Here is a 20,699-nt window from a genome sequence, read left to right as displayed (position 1 = left end):
TATATATATATATATATATATATATATATATATATATATATATATATATACAAAACCCAAAACCAGTGAAGTTGGCACGTAGTGTAAATCGTAAATAAAAACAGACAACAATGATTTGCAAATCCTTTTCAACTTATATTCAAGACAAAGACAAGATATTTAATGTTCCAACTTAAAAACTTTTTTTTTTAATTTTTTTTTTTACAAATAATCATTAACTTAGAATTTAATGGCAGCAACAAGTTTGCAAAAAAGTTGGCACAGGGGCATTTTTACCACTGTGTTACATGGCCTTTCCTTTTAACAACACTCAGTAAATGTTTGGGAACTGAGGAGACCAATTTTTGAACCTTTTCAGGTGGAATTCTTTCCCATTGTTGCTTGATGTACAGCTTAAGTTGTTCAACAGTCTGGGGTCTCCGTTGTGGTATTTCACGCTTCATAATGCGCCACACATTTTCTACGGGAGACAGGACAGGACTACAGGCAGGCCAGTCTAGTACCCGCACTCTTTTACTACAAAGCCACGCTGTTGTAACACGTGCAGAATGTGGCTTGGCATTGTGGCGCTGAAATAAGACGTTGCAGATGCTGGCTTTTGAACTTTACTCCTATAATAATCCGAATGGTTCTTTTCCTCTTTGATCCGGAAGACACGACGTTCCACAGTTTCCAAAAATATTTTGAAATGTGGACTCGTCAGACCATAGAACACTTTTCCATTTTGCAATCAGCTTAGATGAGCTCGGGCCCAGCGAAGCCGGCGGCGTTTCTGGGTGTTGTTGATAAATGGCTTTGGCTTTGCATAGTAGAGTTTTAACTTGCACTTACAGATTTAGCGACAAACTGTAGTTACTGACAGTGTTTTTCTGAAGTGTTCCTTTACACTCTGATGTCGGTTTTCGATGCAGTACCGCTTCTTCCAAATAAGCGTTTGATGAGCATTCCTCAACTTTCTCAGTCTTTTTTGTCACTTGTGCCAGCTCTTTTGAAACATGTTGCAGGCATCAAATTCCATATTTTTGTATTCTTTTTTTTTTTTTTTACGATTTACGGTACACAACGTGCCAGCTTCACTGGTTTTGGGTTTTGTATATAAAATGTTTTTCTTCATGTTTACGAACTCAGGAAATAATTTCCTGGATACAGAAGGACTTTGAGGGTAAAAACCAAGGGATTTTAAAGAGTAGTAGATAGTTATTTTAGTTTTTGTTTAGTTGTTGTGTACCTATCAACTTTGTTTTGATTAAACAAATATAAAAATAATTATAGACTAGTTCATATAGGGTGTGTATATACAGCATATATATATATATATATATATACATGCGTGTATATATGTATGTATATGTATATATATGCATATATATACATCCATCCATCCATCTTCTTCCGCTTATCCGAGGTTGGGTCGCGGGGGCAGCAGCCTAAGCAGGGAAGCCCAGACTTCCCTCTCCCCAGCCACTTCGTCCAGCTCCTCCCGGGGGATCCCGAGGCGTTCCCAGGCCAGCCGGGAGACATAGTCTTCCCAACGTGTCCTGGGTCTTCCTCGTGGCCTCCTACCGGTCGGACATGCCCTAAACACCTCCTTAGGGAGGATACAGTACATATGTATGTATATATGTGTATGTATATGTATGTATATATGTATATGTATATATATGTATGTATATATGTATACATATGTATATGTATATATGTGTATTTATATGTATATATTTGTATATATACACACACTATATATGTATATGTATATATATGTGTGTGTATATATATATCATATATATGTGTGTGTATACATATCATATATATGTGTGTGTATATACAGTATATATGTTTATATATGTACTGTATGTATATGTGTACATATATGTATATATACACACATTTCTGTATATATATTTATGTATATTTGTATACGTATATGCTTATATATATGTTTATATATATATATATGTATGTATGTATATATGTATGTATGTATATATGTATGTGTATATATACATGCATAACATACACATATATACTGTACATATATATATATATATATATATATATATACACATTAGGGATGTCCCGATCCGATATTTGGATCGGATCGGTTGCCAAAAATTGCATATCGGCAAGGCATGGGAAAATGCCGATCCAGATCCAGTTAAAAAAAAACTCTGGTCCGTGTTTTCCAACGCACCGATTTAAATAATACATTCCACTTTCCTGCTGCTCCGTAATTTCCGTTCCGCATTTTCCAGCACACCTTCAACACATCCACAATTCTCACGCAGTTGCTTTTAGCTGCTGGCATTACACGACAGGCTCTTCTCACTCTTTCTTGTGTCTCCCTCTCACAGACAGCGAGCGCACCTTCTTACACACGTCACATACTGTCACGTCACACGTCACATACGTATACGTCCTCTCCCAGCAGAGAGCGAGGTAGCGGCATGGCTAACGTTAGCTGTGATGCTAGCGCAGCCGCTAAGGTGCGCGCCTGCTCAAGCGTCGTCTGCGCACGGCAAATCTATGCCACGCACAAAATCAAATAAAAAAATAAGCGCATAACAATTTTCGACACACGGACACAACAGAGAAAAAGTTTTCGTCATCATTGTTTAAATATTGTGACGTCTGTCGAGACGCTTATCTCCATTCGGTGCCACACGTCCACACCATCAAAATGCCGAGGCAAAAATTTCCCCATCAACACCGTATAAAAAATTAGTGATTTTTTTAGTTGTGATTTCCTTCTCTGCATGAAAGTTTAAAAGTAGCATATATTAATGCAGTATGAAGAAGAATGTTTTAATGTAGACATGCAAGCCTTGAAAGAACATTTTGAAAATCAAGACTACATTTCCTGCAAATGGGTGCATGTCTACCCTATATTTTAACTTTAGATTTATTCTCATATCAAACTCTTTGGCTGTCTTTTTGACACTTACATCAGGCGCCCCCCTCCACACCCTGGATTATAAATAATGTAAATAATTCAATGTGCTTATCTTGTGTGATGAATGTATTATGATGATAGTATATATCTGATAGTATATATCTGTATCATGAATCAATTTAAGTGGACCCCGACTTAAACAAGTTGAAAAACTTATTCGGGTGTTACCATTTAGTGGTCAATTGTACGGAATATGTACTGTACTGTGCAACCTACTAATAAAAGTCTCAATCAATCAATCAAAACACATAGAATCATCATACTGCTGTGATTACATGCATCAAGTGTTCATTCAAGGCTAAGGCAAAATATCGAGATATATATTGTGTATCGCAATATGGCCTTAAAATATTGCAATATTAAAAAAAGGCCATATCGCCCAGCCCTAGTTCAATGATGCCATTTCTGTTTGTCATATATAATTTTGTCTATTTTGTGTTTATCCTTGAATAAACAGGTCAGTTTCTTGTTACCAACCATTGTGTATTATTCAAACTCCCCTAATTCAGCTGGCTAGTTGTTATCAAGAGTACTAAAACCCTTTTCAACATGATTCTGACAACTAAGTAGGCTAAATAACTTTAAACTTTAATACATGCTCGGATAGGCCATTATCGGTCAGTATCGGTATCGGTCAGTATCGGAAATGCAAAAACAATATCGGTATCGGATCGGAAGTGCAAAAACCTGGATCGGGACATCCCTAATATATATATATATATATATATATATATATATATATATATATATATATATATATATATATATATATAAACATTGTTTTTGTTCATGTTTACAAACTCAGGAAATAACTTCCTGGACACAGAAGGACAACAACCAAGGGTTTGAAAGAGAAGTAGATAGTTATTTTTGCTTTTTTTAAGTTGTTGTGTACCTATCAACTTTGTTTTGATTAAACAATTGTATGTAATAAAAAATTATTATGGACTAGTTTAAATATTGTGTTGATATTGTTAAACTGTCAATAGCATTCACCATAATACATTTCAAATTGTACAGTTAATCCATGTAATTGGTATTGGTGTCTGCCAATCTCACTCATGGATGATCGTTATTGGAATTGGCGGCATAAAACCCTAATCGGATTCATCCTTAGTGACTTTATACATAACACATGTTTACAGGGTGTGGTATTGGGGCAAAGATCAGGCCCATGTTACACAAGATTAGTAACAAAATAGATCTGATGATATTTTTCAGTGTCAGATATGCAAATTAATAATATGACGTGCCAATGCCAAAAGCTGAATAAACACAACAGTTAATATTTAGATTTTTTTGCTAAAACACTTTGATCAACTTTTTTCCTAAACAAAATTACAAAACATGTAATGTCTTTATTTAATATATAATTTTAACCCTTTGATCAAATGATCTTGCACACTCACCAGGTGTCATCCTCTGAAGTGCTCTGATAGCCGGCTGAGTTTCTTTCCATTTTCAAACAAACTTGCCTGTAATTCACAGTCTGAGTGTCCCTTTAGCGGACTCGCAACGGCGGATGGAGAAAGCCTGACAAATCATTACACGCATTGTTAATTAATGATCTTTGTCAGGAGCAGGAACTTGTGTTTTGTGTGTAAGTGCTTTTAAAAGGGGAAGGCACAGAGCAGGACCCGCTCGTTGTGTTCACTACTGCATTGAGTTAACCATACAGTTATTTCAGTTACATTGTACAGCCTCTAGGTGGCGTAGTGAGTGAGGCGTAAGAGATGCGGCGAGGTGAGGAGAGAAGAAGAATGCCATCCATCCATTCATTTTCAACCGCTTATTTCCTTCGGGGTAGCGGGGGGCGCTGGAGCCTATTTCAGCTACAATCGGGCGGAAGGCGGGGTACACCCTGGACAAGTCGCCACCTCATCACAGGGCCAACACAGATAGACAGACAACATTCACACTCACATTCACACACTAGGGCCAATTTAGTGTTGCCAATCAACCTATCCCCAGGTGCATGTCTTTGGAGGTGGGAGGAAGCCGGAATACCCGGAGGGAACCCACGCAGTCACGGGGAGAACATGCAAACTCCACACAGAAAGATCCCGAGGCCGGGATTGAACTCAGGACTACTCAGGACCTTCGTATTGTGATCCATATGCACTAACCCCTGTCCCACCAGAAGAAGAATGTAACGTAGGTAAATGCAGGTACGGGAATAAAGATGCAGACTGGAAAATAACGCGTTTGTGTTGGTTATTACTACACACCCAGCATAACACCGCTGCTTGTTGAGAAGAGCAATATGTGCGTTTGTTAGTGTTTGTAGATGCCAGTCAAGGTTATGTGTAAATAATAAATGATAAATGGGTTATACTTGTATAGCGCTTTTCTACCTTCAAGGTACTCAAAGCGCTTTGACAGTATTTCCACATTCACCCATTTACACACACATTCACACACTGATGGCGGGAGCTGCCATGCAAGGCGCTAACCAGCAGCCATCAGGAGCAAGGGGTTAAGTGTCTTGCCCTAGAACACAGGGGATGTGACTAGGATGGTAGAAAGTGGGGATTGAACCCCAGTAACCAGCAACCCTCCGATTGCTGGCACGGCCACTCTACCAACTTCGCCACGCCGTCCCTGTAGTCTTTGTGGTTATTTTTTTTGCATGACAGATTAATTTATCATTGGCGATTGACGGAGATGTTTGTCACGTGGGGTGTGGTGCGTCAGCAAAAGTGATATCAGCTGTTCCCCTGCAGGAATTCTCATGGTGGAGGTGAGAGGGTGACAGGGTAAGTCCTACTCTGCTGACCGCATCGATACACCGCATTTATATCGCATTTAGTTTGGGAAGGTATTTCACAATTGTTTTCAAGCAAATAAATATTTAAAACGCAACAACCTTGCATTAGGTACAACTTTGCGTTGTACCTAAAAAGTTGTAACAACCAGCTTGCGTTTTCCCGTTTAGCCTCTCGACGACTATATATGCTTTTTTTGTGGATAGTCAAACATTCAAAACATAACAACAGCAAACAAGACACATTGAGTTACATTGTCAGAAAAAGGAGACAAACTGAGTTATTTTGGAACTGGGGGAACTCAACAAGCCACACGTTTTTGACGCAGCGCTAATTAATGCAACTTCAATGATTGACACGGATGCCTCACAGCGCACCTGCAGTCGGGTAACATCAATCAATCATCCATTCATCCATCCATTTTCTACCGCTTGTCCCGTTCGGGGTCGCGGGGGGTGTTGGAGCCTATCTCAGCTGCATTCGGGCGGAAGGCGGGGTACACCCTGTTTAATCCCAGGCTCGGGATCTTTCTGTGTGGAGTTTGCATGTTCTCCCCGTGACTGCGTGGGTTCCCTCCGGGTACTCCGGCTTCCTCCCACCTCCAAAGACATGCACCTGGGGATAGGTTGATTGGCAACACTAAATTGGCCCTAGTGTGTGAATGTGAGTGTGAATGTTGTCTGTCTATCTGTGTTGGGCCTGTGATGAGGTGGCGACTTGTCAATTAAAGTTTATTTATATAGCCCGTAATCATAGGTGTCTCAAAGGGGTGCACAAGCCACAACGACATCCTCGGCGTAGCGGGGGTGTATATTGTAGCCTGGAAGAGTTAGGGATGCAAGGGATTCTGGGTATTTGTTCTGTTGTGTTTATGTTGTGTTACGGTGCGGATGTTCTCCCGAAATGTGTTTGTCATTCTTGTTTGGTGTGGGTTCACAGTGTGGCGCATATATATATGTAACAGTGTTTAAGTTGTTTATACCGCCACCCTCAGTGTGACCTGTATGGTTGTTGATCAAGTATGTCTTGCAGTCACCTTAGGGTGTATGCAGAAGCCGCATACAACATGTGACTGGGCCGGCACGCTGTTTGTATGGTGAAAAAGCGGACGCGTCGACATGTTGTAGAGGACGCTAAAGGCAGTGCCATCACGGCATGCCCTTAATATTGTCGTCCGGGTGAAAATCGGGAGAAATTCGGGAGAATGGTTGCCCCGGGAGATTTTCGGGAGGGGCACTGAAATTCGGGAGTCTCCCGGAAAAATCGGGAGGGTTGGCAAGTATGCCATACAGTAGTTGAAACGGTGAAAATCCAGTTGATGACTGTGGTTCTTCTCTGTATGCAAACAACAGGAATGGAAGCTATTGACTTACAAACTTTCTAAGCATGGACTCAAGGGTTTTATTTAAGTGCTCAACAAGGCCATCTGTTTGTGAATGATATGGGCTCATATTTACCCCTTGAATTCCCAGCATGCTGTACATTTCTTTCAATAGTCTGGAGGTAAAATGTGTGCCCTGGTCTGTAATAATTTCTTTGGAAATTCCAACCCTGGAGAAAAGCTGGATTAAATAATTTGCAATCTGGCGTGCCTTGATTTTCTTTAAGGGGAATGCTTCTGGGTATTTTGTGGCATAATTACAAACTACTAAAATATACTTGTGACCTGCACTACTTCTTTCAAGAGGGCCCACAATGTCCATGGCAATGTGGGAAAAAGGAGTAGCAATCATGGGCATGTTATCCAGGTAGGTCCTTTCGCCTTTCCTGATAGGAGCTGTTAACTGACAGTGCTTTACAAACCTTCACTGCATCAGCATACTGCTGGGGCCAGTAAAAAAGAATGGCTTAAATTTAGAATTGTCAACCTCAAACTGTGGGGAATGACTAACCGATCTTGCATCTGGCTTCTGCAATATAACCTGTCACCTTTGAGCACAAAAGCTTAATTTCCTGCCCATGTCACTTGTGTTGACTCTGGTACACATTTAGTAAACAAGCTAGCAAGTTTTGAATCGTCTTGCTGAAACCTAGCTATATCGCTAGGAACAGTTATAAGATAAGGATCTATAGGCATGGATACCTTCTCTGCCATCTTTGTTCCCCTTTTTCCTCCGTCTTCAGCTTTTTTTCCCTTTAGGCTGAATGCAACACTTATACCCTAGCACTTCCTCTTTTGCAAACAGTAATTCCTCCCAACCCTCCATTAAACTGCCTTGTTGCTGCCTGGCTTTTGACCTAGTAACCGCTAACAAACATTCCCTATTAGACATAGCCCTTTCCTCCTGAGACTGTTTGGCTATCAACTCTGTGAGAATGGGGAGATCGCTACCCAGTACCACGTCATACGGTAGTTGTTCAAACACCCCTTCTGAAAGAATGTCGTCAACCTGTGCTATTGGATAGCCTACTTTGTCACCATGAACACAAAGTATGTCAGCTGAATCCCCACAAAAAATGACATTCTTACCGAGACTATTCTGTCGGACTAAAGTCTGGTTGCTTCTCGACTCTAGAAGGGCTACACAGGGTCTATTCTCAATTGTTACCCCTATCGTAAGGTGTTCATTTGTCTCTAACTCATTGTTTAAGGACTGAGGGGTAAAACACAGATAATATTTACAACAAACCTTTGGACATTCAGCCTTAAAAGGACCTGTTTGACCACAAGCGTGACATGTTAAAATGGCTTTGGTTTTAGACCCTAATTGGCTTGACTGCCTGGGGCTAGAGGGTCTTGGATTCCTGGCTTTAAATTCATTACCAGCATCTAACTTAACTGATGGAATGGGTGGGCAGAGTTTAAATGGGGGGTACTCCGTTGATGAGTGGTGCGCAGCCAGGAAAGCTTCAGCTAGCTCAGCTGCTTCCTTGGACGTAGTTGGATTTCGCTCTTTAAGCCAAGTACCAAGTTCTGGATTCAGTACATTGAGGAATTGTTTTATGATGATAGCATCTCCTATTTGCTCTTTAGTTTTTACCTTGGGTCCCATCCACTTTTCGTACAAATCCTTCATGCGAACTTGCAGCTCCTTTGGCGTCTCGCTATCGTCTGGCCAACTGGAGCGAAATCTCACCCGATAGGTGTCTGCACTGATTTCATATTTTTGCAGCCCTGCACACTTTACTTTCTCATTGATCATTGTGCCATAAAAGTCCATTGCAAAATATGCTGATTGCGCTTTATTAGTCAACAGTGATGCTAAATACAGTGCCCAGTCTCCTCGAGGCCACTGACAGGCATGACCAATTCTTTGTGATTGCGATTAAATAATGTTCAATGTCCTCACTTTCACTATAAGGCTGCATTTTAGGCCCTTAAAACCTGAAAACCTCAATACAATAGGATTGTGTCCCACATTAGTCATCTGTGACTTAACCCGCTCAGGCCCCTCTTGGCTTGTTGGGTGTTGGGTGTCAACGCCGTCTCCTCCAGGGATGGCACATATGCTGCGGCTGCACCTTCACTCAGGTGCTGGCGATCTTGACACATCCCTGGCTGCAGTTTGTCAAACTTGGTGGTTACGCTCCCCCTCTAATTTGTTATCACGGTCGGCTTGTTGTTTTATCAAGCTTCGACACAAAGTCTCGTACTGCTGCTCCCTGCTGGTTTCCAGCATTTTGCACTTGCGCTGGGAGACTCTTCAGCTTGATGTTTCTTCTGACGCAATGACATTTTCTTCACTGCCTCCTACAGGCCTGGATCCCACCATTGCCACCAAGTGTTGTAATGTGGCGTCCGAGGGCCAAATGATAGGAAGGCAGACTTTCAGTTTGCTGGAAGTATATATATTATATTCTAGTTTCTACAAAATAGCCACCCTTTGCTCTGATTACTGCTTTGCACACTCTTGGCATTCTCTCGATGAGCTTCAAGCACACCTGTGAAGTGAAAACCATTTCCTCTTGAAGCTCATCGAGAGAATGCCAAGAGTGTGCGAAAAAGTAATCAGAGCAAAGGGTGGCTATTTTGAGGAATCTAGAATGTAAAACATGTTTTCAGTTATTACACCTTCATTTTGTTAAGTACATAACTCCACGTGTTCATTCATAATTTGGATGCCTTCAGTGACAATCTACAATGTAAATAGTCATGAAAATAAAGAAAACACATTGAATAAGAAGGTGTGTACAAACTTTTGGCCTGTACTGTATATGTGCACATATGTACATATATGTATATATGTTCCTTAGCATAGACCAAATAACATCCAGGATTAGCATCCAACGTGATTTCATGTATAATATTCTGAATTATATTAATGTACGGTTTACCTACGTTTACTAGGGGATGAAAACAAGATATTTGAGTTGGCTATGAAATGTTCATATAAATTATTTTTGGGGAAGAAATCAGGGCTAAGTTACTCCTATGTTTCAATAATAGTGACATCTCTGTTATATATATATAATTAAATAACTAATGGTCAAAATGTCTCACCACTGAACCTGGAGAAATTGAACTCAAAGCAGAACCTGCACCCAAAGGCCAACAGAGGGAGCTGTGGTCCACTAAAATTGACTTTATCTTGGTTGTGGCTGGTATTATTGTTGGCTTGGCGAAGGTTTGGTAGTTTCCATACCTTCACAAATGGAGGAGGCAAACATCTGCTATCATTTCTTTAAATATGGATACAAATTATTTCTGCATGTATGTTGCAATACTTTATTTCAGAATAAAGACCAGAAGTACCAAATGAGTTAACAGCAGTTGGGATTCTCCCGTTGGGGGCGCCACAGGGCTTTGGGGAGACGCTGAGGCTCCTAAAGACAAAATGGATCAGATCAGACATTAGATATTAGAACATATACAATAGGTTACTAGTTTTGTTAATCAGTTGCTGTAAATAATATAAATAACATAAATAATTCAATGTATATACTCTGATGATTATCTTGTGTGATGATATATGATAATAGTATATATCTGTATCATGAATCAATTTAAGTGGACCCCGACTTAAACAAGTTGAAAAACTTATTCGGGTGTTACCATTTAGTGGTGAATTGTAAGGAATATGTACTTCACTGTGCAACCTACTAATAAAAGTTTCAATCAATCAATCAAAAAATCCTAGCCCTGTCAACCGTGGGTTGATGATTTATGGGATCAAGCATCGTAGTTTAATACGCGTTAGATTACACAAATCTAAGGGCTGGGCATCAGTAGGAACAGAGACAAGATACAAGACACTTTATTTAGCATTGCACCTAAAAGTACAACGGAAGTTGTTTACAGTCAACCTGTCCAAGCAACAGGTGGCGAAGGCGTGGACGGGAGAGAAGCAAAGTATGTCAACAGAGTAGAGAAGGCCATGTACGCTGGACAGCTGCTAACAGTTTCCAATGGTTAGAAAACAATGTTATTTTGCTCTCTAGCTACAGTATACGCTAATACTGGCGAGTGTGACCCGATATTATAGGGCGGCTCTTGCGAGCTTCACTGTGGCATACTCATATCTCCAAATACTTGTAAATTAGGGCACTTGTAAGTTGTACCACTGCACTTAAAATATGCAGGGTGTATAAAATCCCCCAAAAGCTGAATATTTCAGTAAAAATACATTTTAGTAATAGTTGTATGCTGTGCTTGGCCCCCACAAAACACGACAAGTTCACAACTTTGCCATGTATAATGGACAAAAAACAATACAGCAGAATGTATTACAAACAACTACAGTATTTTTATTTTACCTTGGAGAGTGGGACTTCTACGGTATCTACGAAACACACCCCATCAGCAGCTTCTCCATATTTTCATGGATAAATGTCCACCGTTTAGATATTATTTTACTGTCCTTGGCTGGTGTTATCGACTCATTCTGCTTCAGTATGGTGCTTACGAGCAGTGCTACGCCCCAACTGCTTCACCAAGTTGGCTACACGTTCAGTCATGGTTTTTGAAATTATACTCAATGAATACCATCGACTTCTTCTTCTAAGTGGTGTCCTTCGAACCCACATTATTCCTTCCCAGCTAATGCTAGCCAGTAAGACCAGATGTTTTGGTTGGATCCCACCTTCCCTTTATTTCGAAAATCCTCGAAAAAATGGTCGCACAGCAGCTAAATGAACACTTAGTGTCTAACAATCTCTGTGAACCTTTTCAATCCGGTTTCAGGGCAAATCACTCTACGGAGACAGCCCTCGCAAAAATGACTAATGATCTACTGCTAACGATGGATTCTGATGCGTCATCTATGTTGCTGCTTCTTGATATTAGCGCTGCTTTCGATACCGTCTATCATAATATTTTATTAGAGCGCATCAAAACACGTATTGGTATGTCAGACTTAGCCATGTCGTGGTTTAACTCTTATCTTACTGACAGGATGCAGTGCGTCTCCCATAATAATGTGACCTCGGTCCTGCTAAACACCGACATTTATTTAATAATACCACCTTAACATTTGACAACCAAACAATTACACAAGGCGAATCAGTAAAGAATCTGGGTATTATCTTCGACCCAACTCTCTCGTTTGAGTCACACATTAAGAGTGTTACTAAAACGGCCTTCTTTCATCTCCGTAATATCGCTAAAATTCGTTCCATTTTGTCCACTAGCGACGCTGAGATCATTATTCATGCGTTCGTTACGTCTCGTCTCGACTACTGTAACGTATTATTTTCGGGTCTCCCTATGTCTAGCATTAAAAGATTACAATTGGTACAAAATGCGGCTGCTAGACTTTTGACAAGAACAAGAAAGTTTGATCATATTACGCCTATACTGGCTCACCTGCACTGGCTTCCTGTGCACTTAAGATGTGACTTTAAGGTTTTACTACTTACGTATAAAATACTACACGGTCTAGCTCCGTCCTATCTTGTCGATTGTATTGTACCATATGTCCCGGCAAGAAATCTGCGTTCAAAGAACTCCGGCTTATTAGTGATTCCCAGAGCCCAAAAAAAGTCTGCGGGCTATAGAGCGTTTTCTATTCGGGCTCCAGTACTATGGAATGCCCTCCCGGTAACAATTAGAGATGCTACCTCAGTAGAAGCATTTAAGTCCCATCTTAAAACTCATTTGTATACTCTAGCCTTTAAATAGACCCCCCTTTTAGACCAGTTGATCTGCCGTTTCTTTTCTTTTCTCCTCTGCTCCCCTCTTCCTTGTGGAGGGGGGGGCACAGGTCCGGTGGCCATGGATGAAGTGCTGGCTGTCCAGAGTCGGGACCCGGGGTGGACCGCTCGCCTGTGCATCGGCTGGGAACATCTCTGCACTGCTGACCCGTCTCCGCTCGGGATGGTGTCCTGCTGGCCCCACTATGGACTGGACTCTTACTATTATGTTGGACCCACTCGACATCCATTGCATTCGGTCTCCCCTAGAGGGGGGGGGGGTGGTTCCCCACATATGCGGTCCTCTCCAAGGTTTCTCATAGTCATTCACATCGACGTCCCACTGGGGTGAGTTTTTCCTTGCCCTTATGTGGGCTTTGTACCGAGGATGTCGTTGTGGCTTGTGCATTCCTTTGAGACACTTGTGATTTAGGGCTATATAAATAAACATTGATTGATTGATTGATCTTATAGGATTCACTGTGACATTCGTTACGCCAACTAGCAGTGGGAAGGCTCATAACCCCAATGTTTTCTCGCAACTTAAAGTAAAGCATAACAATTACTTGAGCGACTTTATATTGTGTGCTAAAATATTAGTCTTGTAACCTCGTACTGTGACTAATTAGTGCATTTTCTGAGGTTATGAGTTGGTAATTCATTTGCTAACAAGATGCAATGACTAGTATACTGTATGTGCAGTTTTATTTTTTTAGGAACACTATGTATAAGTACTGTGTGTGTATAATAAGGTGTAATGTATATAACATATTATTTTATAATATAACAAGTTTTTTAATTGGGATGCATGATATTATCTGCAGCCGATAATTATTGACTGATAATGGTAATTACCACGTCACATTGATAATTCTAATAATGGAAAATCAATGGATACAAAGAGGTGACAATTATGAAGGATTATCATTTTAGTGTTTGTTGTTGGTCTCTCCGTTAATTACACACATATATACTTCACACGGCATGATCGCAAATTTGTGATGTCATAATTGTTCATACTGCGTGCGATGCCTGATGTGTGCAAAAAAAAAGCATCATGGCGCAGCAGATGCCAGTGTGGGCTTTCTATAGCATGACAGAAGATGACATTTTACTCATAGTTTGCAAAGCGTGTTCTGCAGAAATTAAACGAGGAGGGTTAAAGACGAGCTTCAACACAATAAAATCTGATAAATCACCTTAAAATTCACTAATGTGAAGAACTATGGAAGTAATACGAAGTTGCCTGTGCTGCAAAGCCAAGACCTAGTGTTAATAGTGGCGACCACAGCAAACGTAAAGCCACAGGACTGAGGAGGAGGCATTTAATAAAGGGCAACAGTTTGAAAAAAAAAAAATAGGGCAAAAGAACTTGACGACAAACTGAGTAGTTGTTTATGTTTAACTTCATGTTTCATCTAGAGGTACAGGCTTTAGTTAGTTACATTTTATGTTTTCTTAGTGGCAAAACTGCACTTTATAATTTAAACTCTGATGTCTTTATGTTCTTCAAATAAATATTGTATTTCTAAGGGGCTGGCCCTTGTAAGGGAAAAGTATACTTTTATTTATCTATTAATTTTTATTGTTAATTATCAAAAGATGTGACACCTCATGTTGCTAAAAAGCAACGCAGAATCTTAATGGCTTAGTTCTTTTGGTCTCATTTGTGTGTGTTGTGTTGGACAGAGAGTGTTTTTCATTTTATGAAATCATATTCAGAATGTTTGAGTTGCTTGAAATATAAATGTTGAAATGTTGAAATACCAATCAATTCCAACATTTTTTTGCTCTACAAAATGATTCTAATGATTTGAATGGGTCACAACTAAGTATTGAAATATCAGTTGACATCATCCTTTTCCCTACAATAGATACAGTTGTGGTCAAAAGTTTACATACACTTGTAAAGAACATAATGTCATGGTTGTCGTGAGTTTCCAATAATTTCTCCAACTCTTATTTTTTGTGATTGAGTGATTGGAGCACATACTTCTCTGGCTTCTCTGAGTCCATTTAAATAGGGCTCATGTGATGCAGTCATTAGACTCGGTTACACACACGACAATGGGAAAGTCAAAGGAACTCAGCACAGATCTGAAAAATTGAATCATTGACTTGAACAAGTCAGGAAAGTCACATGGAGCCATTTAAAAGCAGCTTAAGGTCCCAGGAGCAACTGTGCAGACAATTGTTCGTAAGTATAAAGTGCATGGCACAGCTTTGTCACTGCCACGATCAGGAAGAAAATGCAAGTTATCACCTGCTGCTGAGAGGATGATCAAGAGTCAACCGAGAACCACCAAAAAGCAGGTCTGCAATGAATTGGAAGCTGCTGGAACACAGATGTCTGTGTCCACAGTCAAGCGTGTTTTGCATCGCCATGGACTGAGAGGCTACCATGCAAGAAGGAAGCCCTTGCTCCAGAAGCGACACCTTTAAGGCTCATCTAAAGTTTGCTGATGATCACATGGACAAAGATAAGACCTTCTGGAGGAAAGTTCTGTGGTCAGATGAAACAAAAATTTAGCTGTTTGGCCACAATACCCAGCAATATGTTTGGAGGAGAAAATGTCAGGCTTTTAATCCCAGGAACACCATGCCTACCAACAAGCTTGGTGGTAGTAGTATTATGCTCTGGGCCTGTTTTGCTGCCAATGGAACTGGTGCTTTACAGAGAGTAAATGGGACAATGAAAAAGGAGGATCACCTCCAAATTCTTCAGGACAACCTAAAATCATCAGCCTGGATGTTGGGTCTTGGGCCCAGTTGGGTGTTCCAACAGGACAATGACCCCAAACACACATGGACAAAGATAAGACCTTCTGGAGGAAAGTTCTGTGGTCAGATGAAACAAAAGATTAGTTGTTTGGCCACAATACCCAGCAATATGTTTGGAGGAGAAAATGTGAGACCTTTAATCCCAGGAACACCATACCTAACGTCAAGCATGGTGGTGGTAGTATTATGCTCTGGGCCTGTTTTGCTGCCAATGGAACTGGTGCTTTACAGAGAGTAAATGGGACAATGAAAAAGGAGGATCACCTCCAAATTCTTCAGGACAACCTAAACTCATCAGCCCGGATGTTGGGTCTTGGACCCAGTTGGGTGTTCCAAAAGGACAATGACCCCAAACACACATCAAAAGTGGTAAATTAATGGCTAAATCAGGCTAGAATTAAGGTTTTAGAATGGCCTTCCCAAAGTTCTGACTTAAACCCCATTGAGAACATGTGGACAATGCTGAAGAAACAAGTCCATGTCAGAAAACCAACAAATATAGTTGAACTGCACCAATTTTGTCAAGAGGAGTGGTCAAAAATTCAACCAGAAGCTTGCCAGAAGCTTGTGGATGGCTACCAAAAAGCGCCTTATTGCAGTGAAACTTGCCAAGGGACATGTAACCAAATATTAACATTGCTGTATGTATACTTTTGACCCAGCAGATTTGGTCACATTTTCAGTAGACCCATAATAAATTCATAAAAGAACCAAACTTCGTGAATGTTTTTTGTGACCAACAAGTATGTGCTCCAATCACGCTATCACAAAAAAAATAAGAGTTGTAGAAATTATTGGAAACTCAAAACAGCCATGACATTATGTTCTTTACAAGTGTATGTAAACTTTTGACCACGATTGTATGTATATTTTTTTGTTTGAGTGTATACATTTTGGGCAAAAGTATGAACTGTTAAATTAATTTCTTCCCACATAATCGTGTGTAAATATATATACATGAATATTGGTTCTCGTTTTCAGTTATAAATATCTGGAAATGATCGGTTATTGGTATTAGTTCAAAGTTTTGTTACCGTGCACCCCTTATTTTTTTGGTGTTGTGTATACCAACATTTTTTTTGTGTTCTGACAAAGAAACCTGATTGAGTTTTTTTAGGGTTGAAATAAATTATGCAAATAAATGTGTAGCTCTTGGTCATTTTTATTTTGTAAAGGTTGGTGACCTCTGAACAAGACAAACAATGGGTTCTTTTAGCACATTAGTCCTGTTACAAAATGTTGCTGGCAGTACTGTACACAAGCTGTTTTCAGTATTATTATTTCAGTATTACAACTCTACCCCCACACCCCCCCTTACCTCTGGAAGACATCATAGGTTACACGCTTACACAAGCGGATACTAAATCTATACTGTGACAAAAGCTCTACACTGACTATTCTAAATTACATCCAAGTTTACTTTCTACAATGTTGACAATTGAGAATTAAAATGTACTCAAATAATGGCTTAAACGTGAACTCCCTGCGTATGTCAGATACTGTATGAAAACTTTTTGAGGCATCATCAGTACTTTTTATTGTGCAAAAAAACCCCACAACAAAAACAGTATATACCTATTATTCTTTTGTTTTCTTTTTGAAAAAATTTAATTTGTTGCAGTTTTGCAGTTGTTAGTGCTCAAGTTTTTTTTTTCAATGTAATGGAAGAAAGACCATCTTTAAGTTGCTCCAGCACCCACCGCGACCCCGTAAGTGACAAGCGGTAGAAATGGATGGATGGATGGAAGTTTAGGTTGCCCTCTGTTGATTGAACAGACACATTACATGCAAGAGCCAATCCACACCTTGAGACTCATACGAATTTTAATTATAAAACATAACCCTAATCATGTTATTCTAGAAACACTGAAATAATAATGACAAATATTTGTCATCTTTGATTTTGAAGATCTATAATTTTGAAAATATGATATACATTTGGGCTGTTATATTTGTCATATTTGTGAGCACTTCTGTCTGTTCTAACATTACCCATCCATCCATCTTCTTCCGCTTATCTGAGGTCGGGTCGCGGGGGCAGCAGCCTAAGCAGGGAAGCCCAAACTTCCCTCTCCCCAGCCACTTCGTCCAGCTCTTCCCGGGGGATCCCGAGGCGTTCCCAGGCCAACCGGGAGATATAGTCTTCCCAACGTGTCCTGGGTCTTCCCCGTGGCCTCCTATCGGTCGGACGTGCCCTAAACCCCTCCCTAGGGAGGCGTTCAGGTGGCATCCTGACCAGATGCCCGAACCACCTCATCTGGCTCCTCTCGATGTGGAGGAGCAGCGGCTTTACTTTGAGCTCCCCTCGGATGGCAGAGCTTCTCACCCTATCTCTAAGGGAGAGCCCCGCCACCCGGCGGAGGAAACTCATTCCGGCCGCTTGTACCCGTGATCTTGTCCTTTCAGTCATAACCCAAAGCACATGACCATAGGTGAGGGTGGGAACGTAGATCGACGGGTAAATTGAGAGCTTTGCCTTCCAGCTCTGCTCCTTCTTCACCACAACGGATCGATAAAACGTCCGCATTACTGAAGACGCCGCACCGATCCGCCTGTCGATCTCACGATCCACTCTTCCCTCACTCGTGAACAAGACTCCGAGGTACTTGAACTTCTCCACTTGTGGGAGGGTCTCATCCGCAACCCGGAGATGGCACTCCACCCTTTTGCGGGCGAGAACCATGGACTCGGACTTGGAGGTGCTGATTCTCATCCCAGTCGCTTCACACTCAGCTGCGAACCGATCCAGTGAGAGCTGAAGATCCTGGCCAGATGAAGCCATCAGGACCACATCATCTGCAAAAAGCAGAGACCTAATCCTGCAGCCACCAAACCAGATCCCCTCAACGCCCTGACTGCGCCTAGAAATTCTGTCCATAAAAGTTATGAACAGAATCGGTGACAAACGTGTCCGACTTACTGCTGGCAATGCGGACCAAGCTCTGACACTGATCATACAGGGAGCGGACCGCCACAATCAGACAGTCCGATACCCCATACCCTCTGAGCACTCCCCACAGGACTTCCCGAGGGACATGGTCGAATGCCTTCTCCAAGTCCACAAAACAAAGCACATGTAGACTGGTTGGGCAAACTCCCATGCACCCTCAAGGACCCTGCCGAGAGTATAGAGCTGGTCCACAGTTACATGACCAGGACAATAACCAAACTCTTCCTTCTGACATTACCGTTCCTCTAACATTACCGTTATTTAAAATGCACACAAAGTAAGTATATGTTAAAACATCATGCAGTAGCAATAATCTTATGTTAATAAAATGGCAATGACAGTGTTTTGATGATGTGATTGTATCACCAAATTGTAAATATGAAATGTCATATTTTCATAATAGTTGACCTGTGGTAGGCTACCATTAAATGTGCATACTGTGCCTGCTGGCTATTCCCCACATGGACTTTGTCTTCTTTTAGGACAGTTGCACACCATTACAGTATGTCTATGCATGCTGTAAGTGACTGAAAAACAACAGATGCAGGTTGTATCTTAGATGTTTACATCAAGCTAAACATTTAGTCTCTTCTCACGGATAGGGCCATCATCGTTGCATACCATGGTCCAATTTTATTGCCTTTTTCTCCGGCGAGAACTAATCTAATCCACACACACGTCAGTACTAAAGAGCCATATGTTATTATGTGCCCCAAGTGAAATACCTACTAGTTAACCTGGTGGTTTTCTTTCTCCAAGATGAATGTAAACAGTCTCTATATGCAAAACACAATACGAGTTCATTAATTCACTTCAATAACAATGTTCAAGTTGTGACTGATACTGCACCGATCACCTGTCAATCACAGGACTGACCCTAGGCTGCTGCTGGGTCTTGCGCATTCGCTTATTCATGGCGATAAAAGTGGTGTTTAGTGTGCGCTTGACTGGTATGAATGGTGAGGAGGAGAATTAGACGTCGTCTGGGCCACTTGAGATTATCGCACACATCCTGCCAGGCGTTAAAGAGGATCTGCCAGGGCTAGCCAGTGAGAAAGTGGTCACTTATTAAATGTTTATATCACTGCGACACAGTGACCTAAAAAGCCGTTGTGTCTTCTTTTGAAAAATAATAGTAGTAATAATAATAGTCAAGGATCCTAGGCATGACGTTAAAGAGGAGGCTCCTCTATGCATAGACACACTAGGGCCAATTTAGTGTTGCCAATCAACCTATCCCCAGGTGCATGTTTTTGGAAGTGGGAGGAAGCCGGAGTACCCGGAGGGAACCCACGCAGTCACGGGGAGAACATACAAACTCCACACAGAAAGATCCCGAGCCCGGGATTGAACCCAAGACTACTCAGGACCTTCGTATTGTGAGGCAGATGCACTAACCCCTCTACCACCGTGCTGCATAATTATTATTATTGATGATGATGTATCAGGTCTCTCTCTTACAAGAGACCTGGTCAGAACATAGACAGAATAGGTTATTCCAAGCAGAAAGAGAAGTAACTATGATGTTATTTTTAAACAAGAAATTTATGAATTTGCATACCACAATGATGAAGCCTTTTTTGAACGTCTACACGTGTCCTTTGTCTTAACGTTGATAAAGAGACAGGCACAGTCTTTCTATTCATGTTTGCGCTAAAAGACAAGAAAATACAGTAAAGTTTATCATTGATCATTGTTTCTAATGTTATATTTAAATAAATACATTGTTAAATGGTGGTGTTGTCTGTTTCATTGCTACAAACTAGACAAGATATAGGCCAACGTTAAATTGTGGGTGCACTTCTTGATTCGGCCCCCTGAATAGGCCAAGAGCTGCTAGAAAAATGTGTAAGCAACATTACATTTTAACAAACCAGAAAGTATCTTACTTGATTAAGCGAACGCAGCAGGAGCAGTTGTAGGCAAAAATCCAGGCAGTAGATGATGATGCAAAACACACAAAATAGAAGATGGGACCAAGTTCCATACAGTCGCATAAGAAATTGTGAACAGGCGCAAAATATATTAGTTGTCTGAACTGATGTAAACAGTGATTAAAATAATTTCTAATTCATTCATTTTAATTATAAAGATTGCAGATAGACACTTTACATTATACATTATATATGTAACAGTCACTGTTCTGCGTTGTGTCTTTTATAGTGATGCACACACAGGAGTTGAG

General features: G+C 40.7%; 1 protein-coding gene and 1 long non-coding RNA gene across 3 annotated transcripts in view; both read right to left on the bottom strand.

Annotated features, from left to right (window-relative positions):
* The window catches only part of slc6a22.1 (solute carrier family 6 member 22, tandem duplicate 1), an 89,859-nt gene extending 85,367 nt beyond the window's left edge, over positions 1 to 4,492 (bottom strand). The window contains exon 1 of one of the 2 annotated variants that reach the window (XM_061932414.1): positions 4,360 to 4,492. In XM_061932414.1, the coding sequence (XP_061788398.1) occupies positions 4,360 to 4,409 (50 nt within the window). In that variant the 5' untranslated portion in view covers positions 4,410 to 4,492. The remainder of the gene's footprint in view (positions 1 to 4,359) is intronic. The other variant, XM_061932416.1, reaches the window with a different exon arrangement.
* Positions 4,493 to 10,367: 5,875 nt separating this feature from the next.
* Positions 10,368 to 20,461, bottom strand: LOC133578233 (uncharacterized). The gene is made up of 3 exons (XR_009811826.1): positions 20,404 to 20,461; positions 20,076 to 20,167; positions 10,368 to 10,479 (listed from the first exon to the last, which is right to left on the bottom strand). It is a non-coding gene; the product is annotated as an uncharacterized lncRNA (long non-coding RNA).
* Positions 20,462 to 20,699: the final 238 nt, after the last annotated feature.

The sequence above is a fragment of the Nerophis lumbriciformis genome, linkage group LG38 (assembly GCF_033978685.3).
Source record: "Nerophis lumbriciformis linkage group LG38, RoL_Nlum_v2.1, whole genome shotgun sequence".
Lineage (NCBI taxonomy): Eukaryota > Metazoa > Chordata > Actinopteri > Syngnathiformes > Syngnathidae > Nerophis > Nerophis lumbriciformis.
This window is presented reverse-complemented; position numbering and strand designations above follow the sequence as displayed.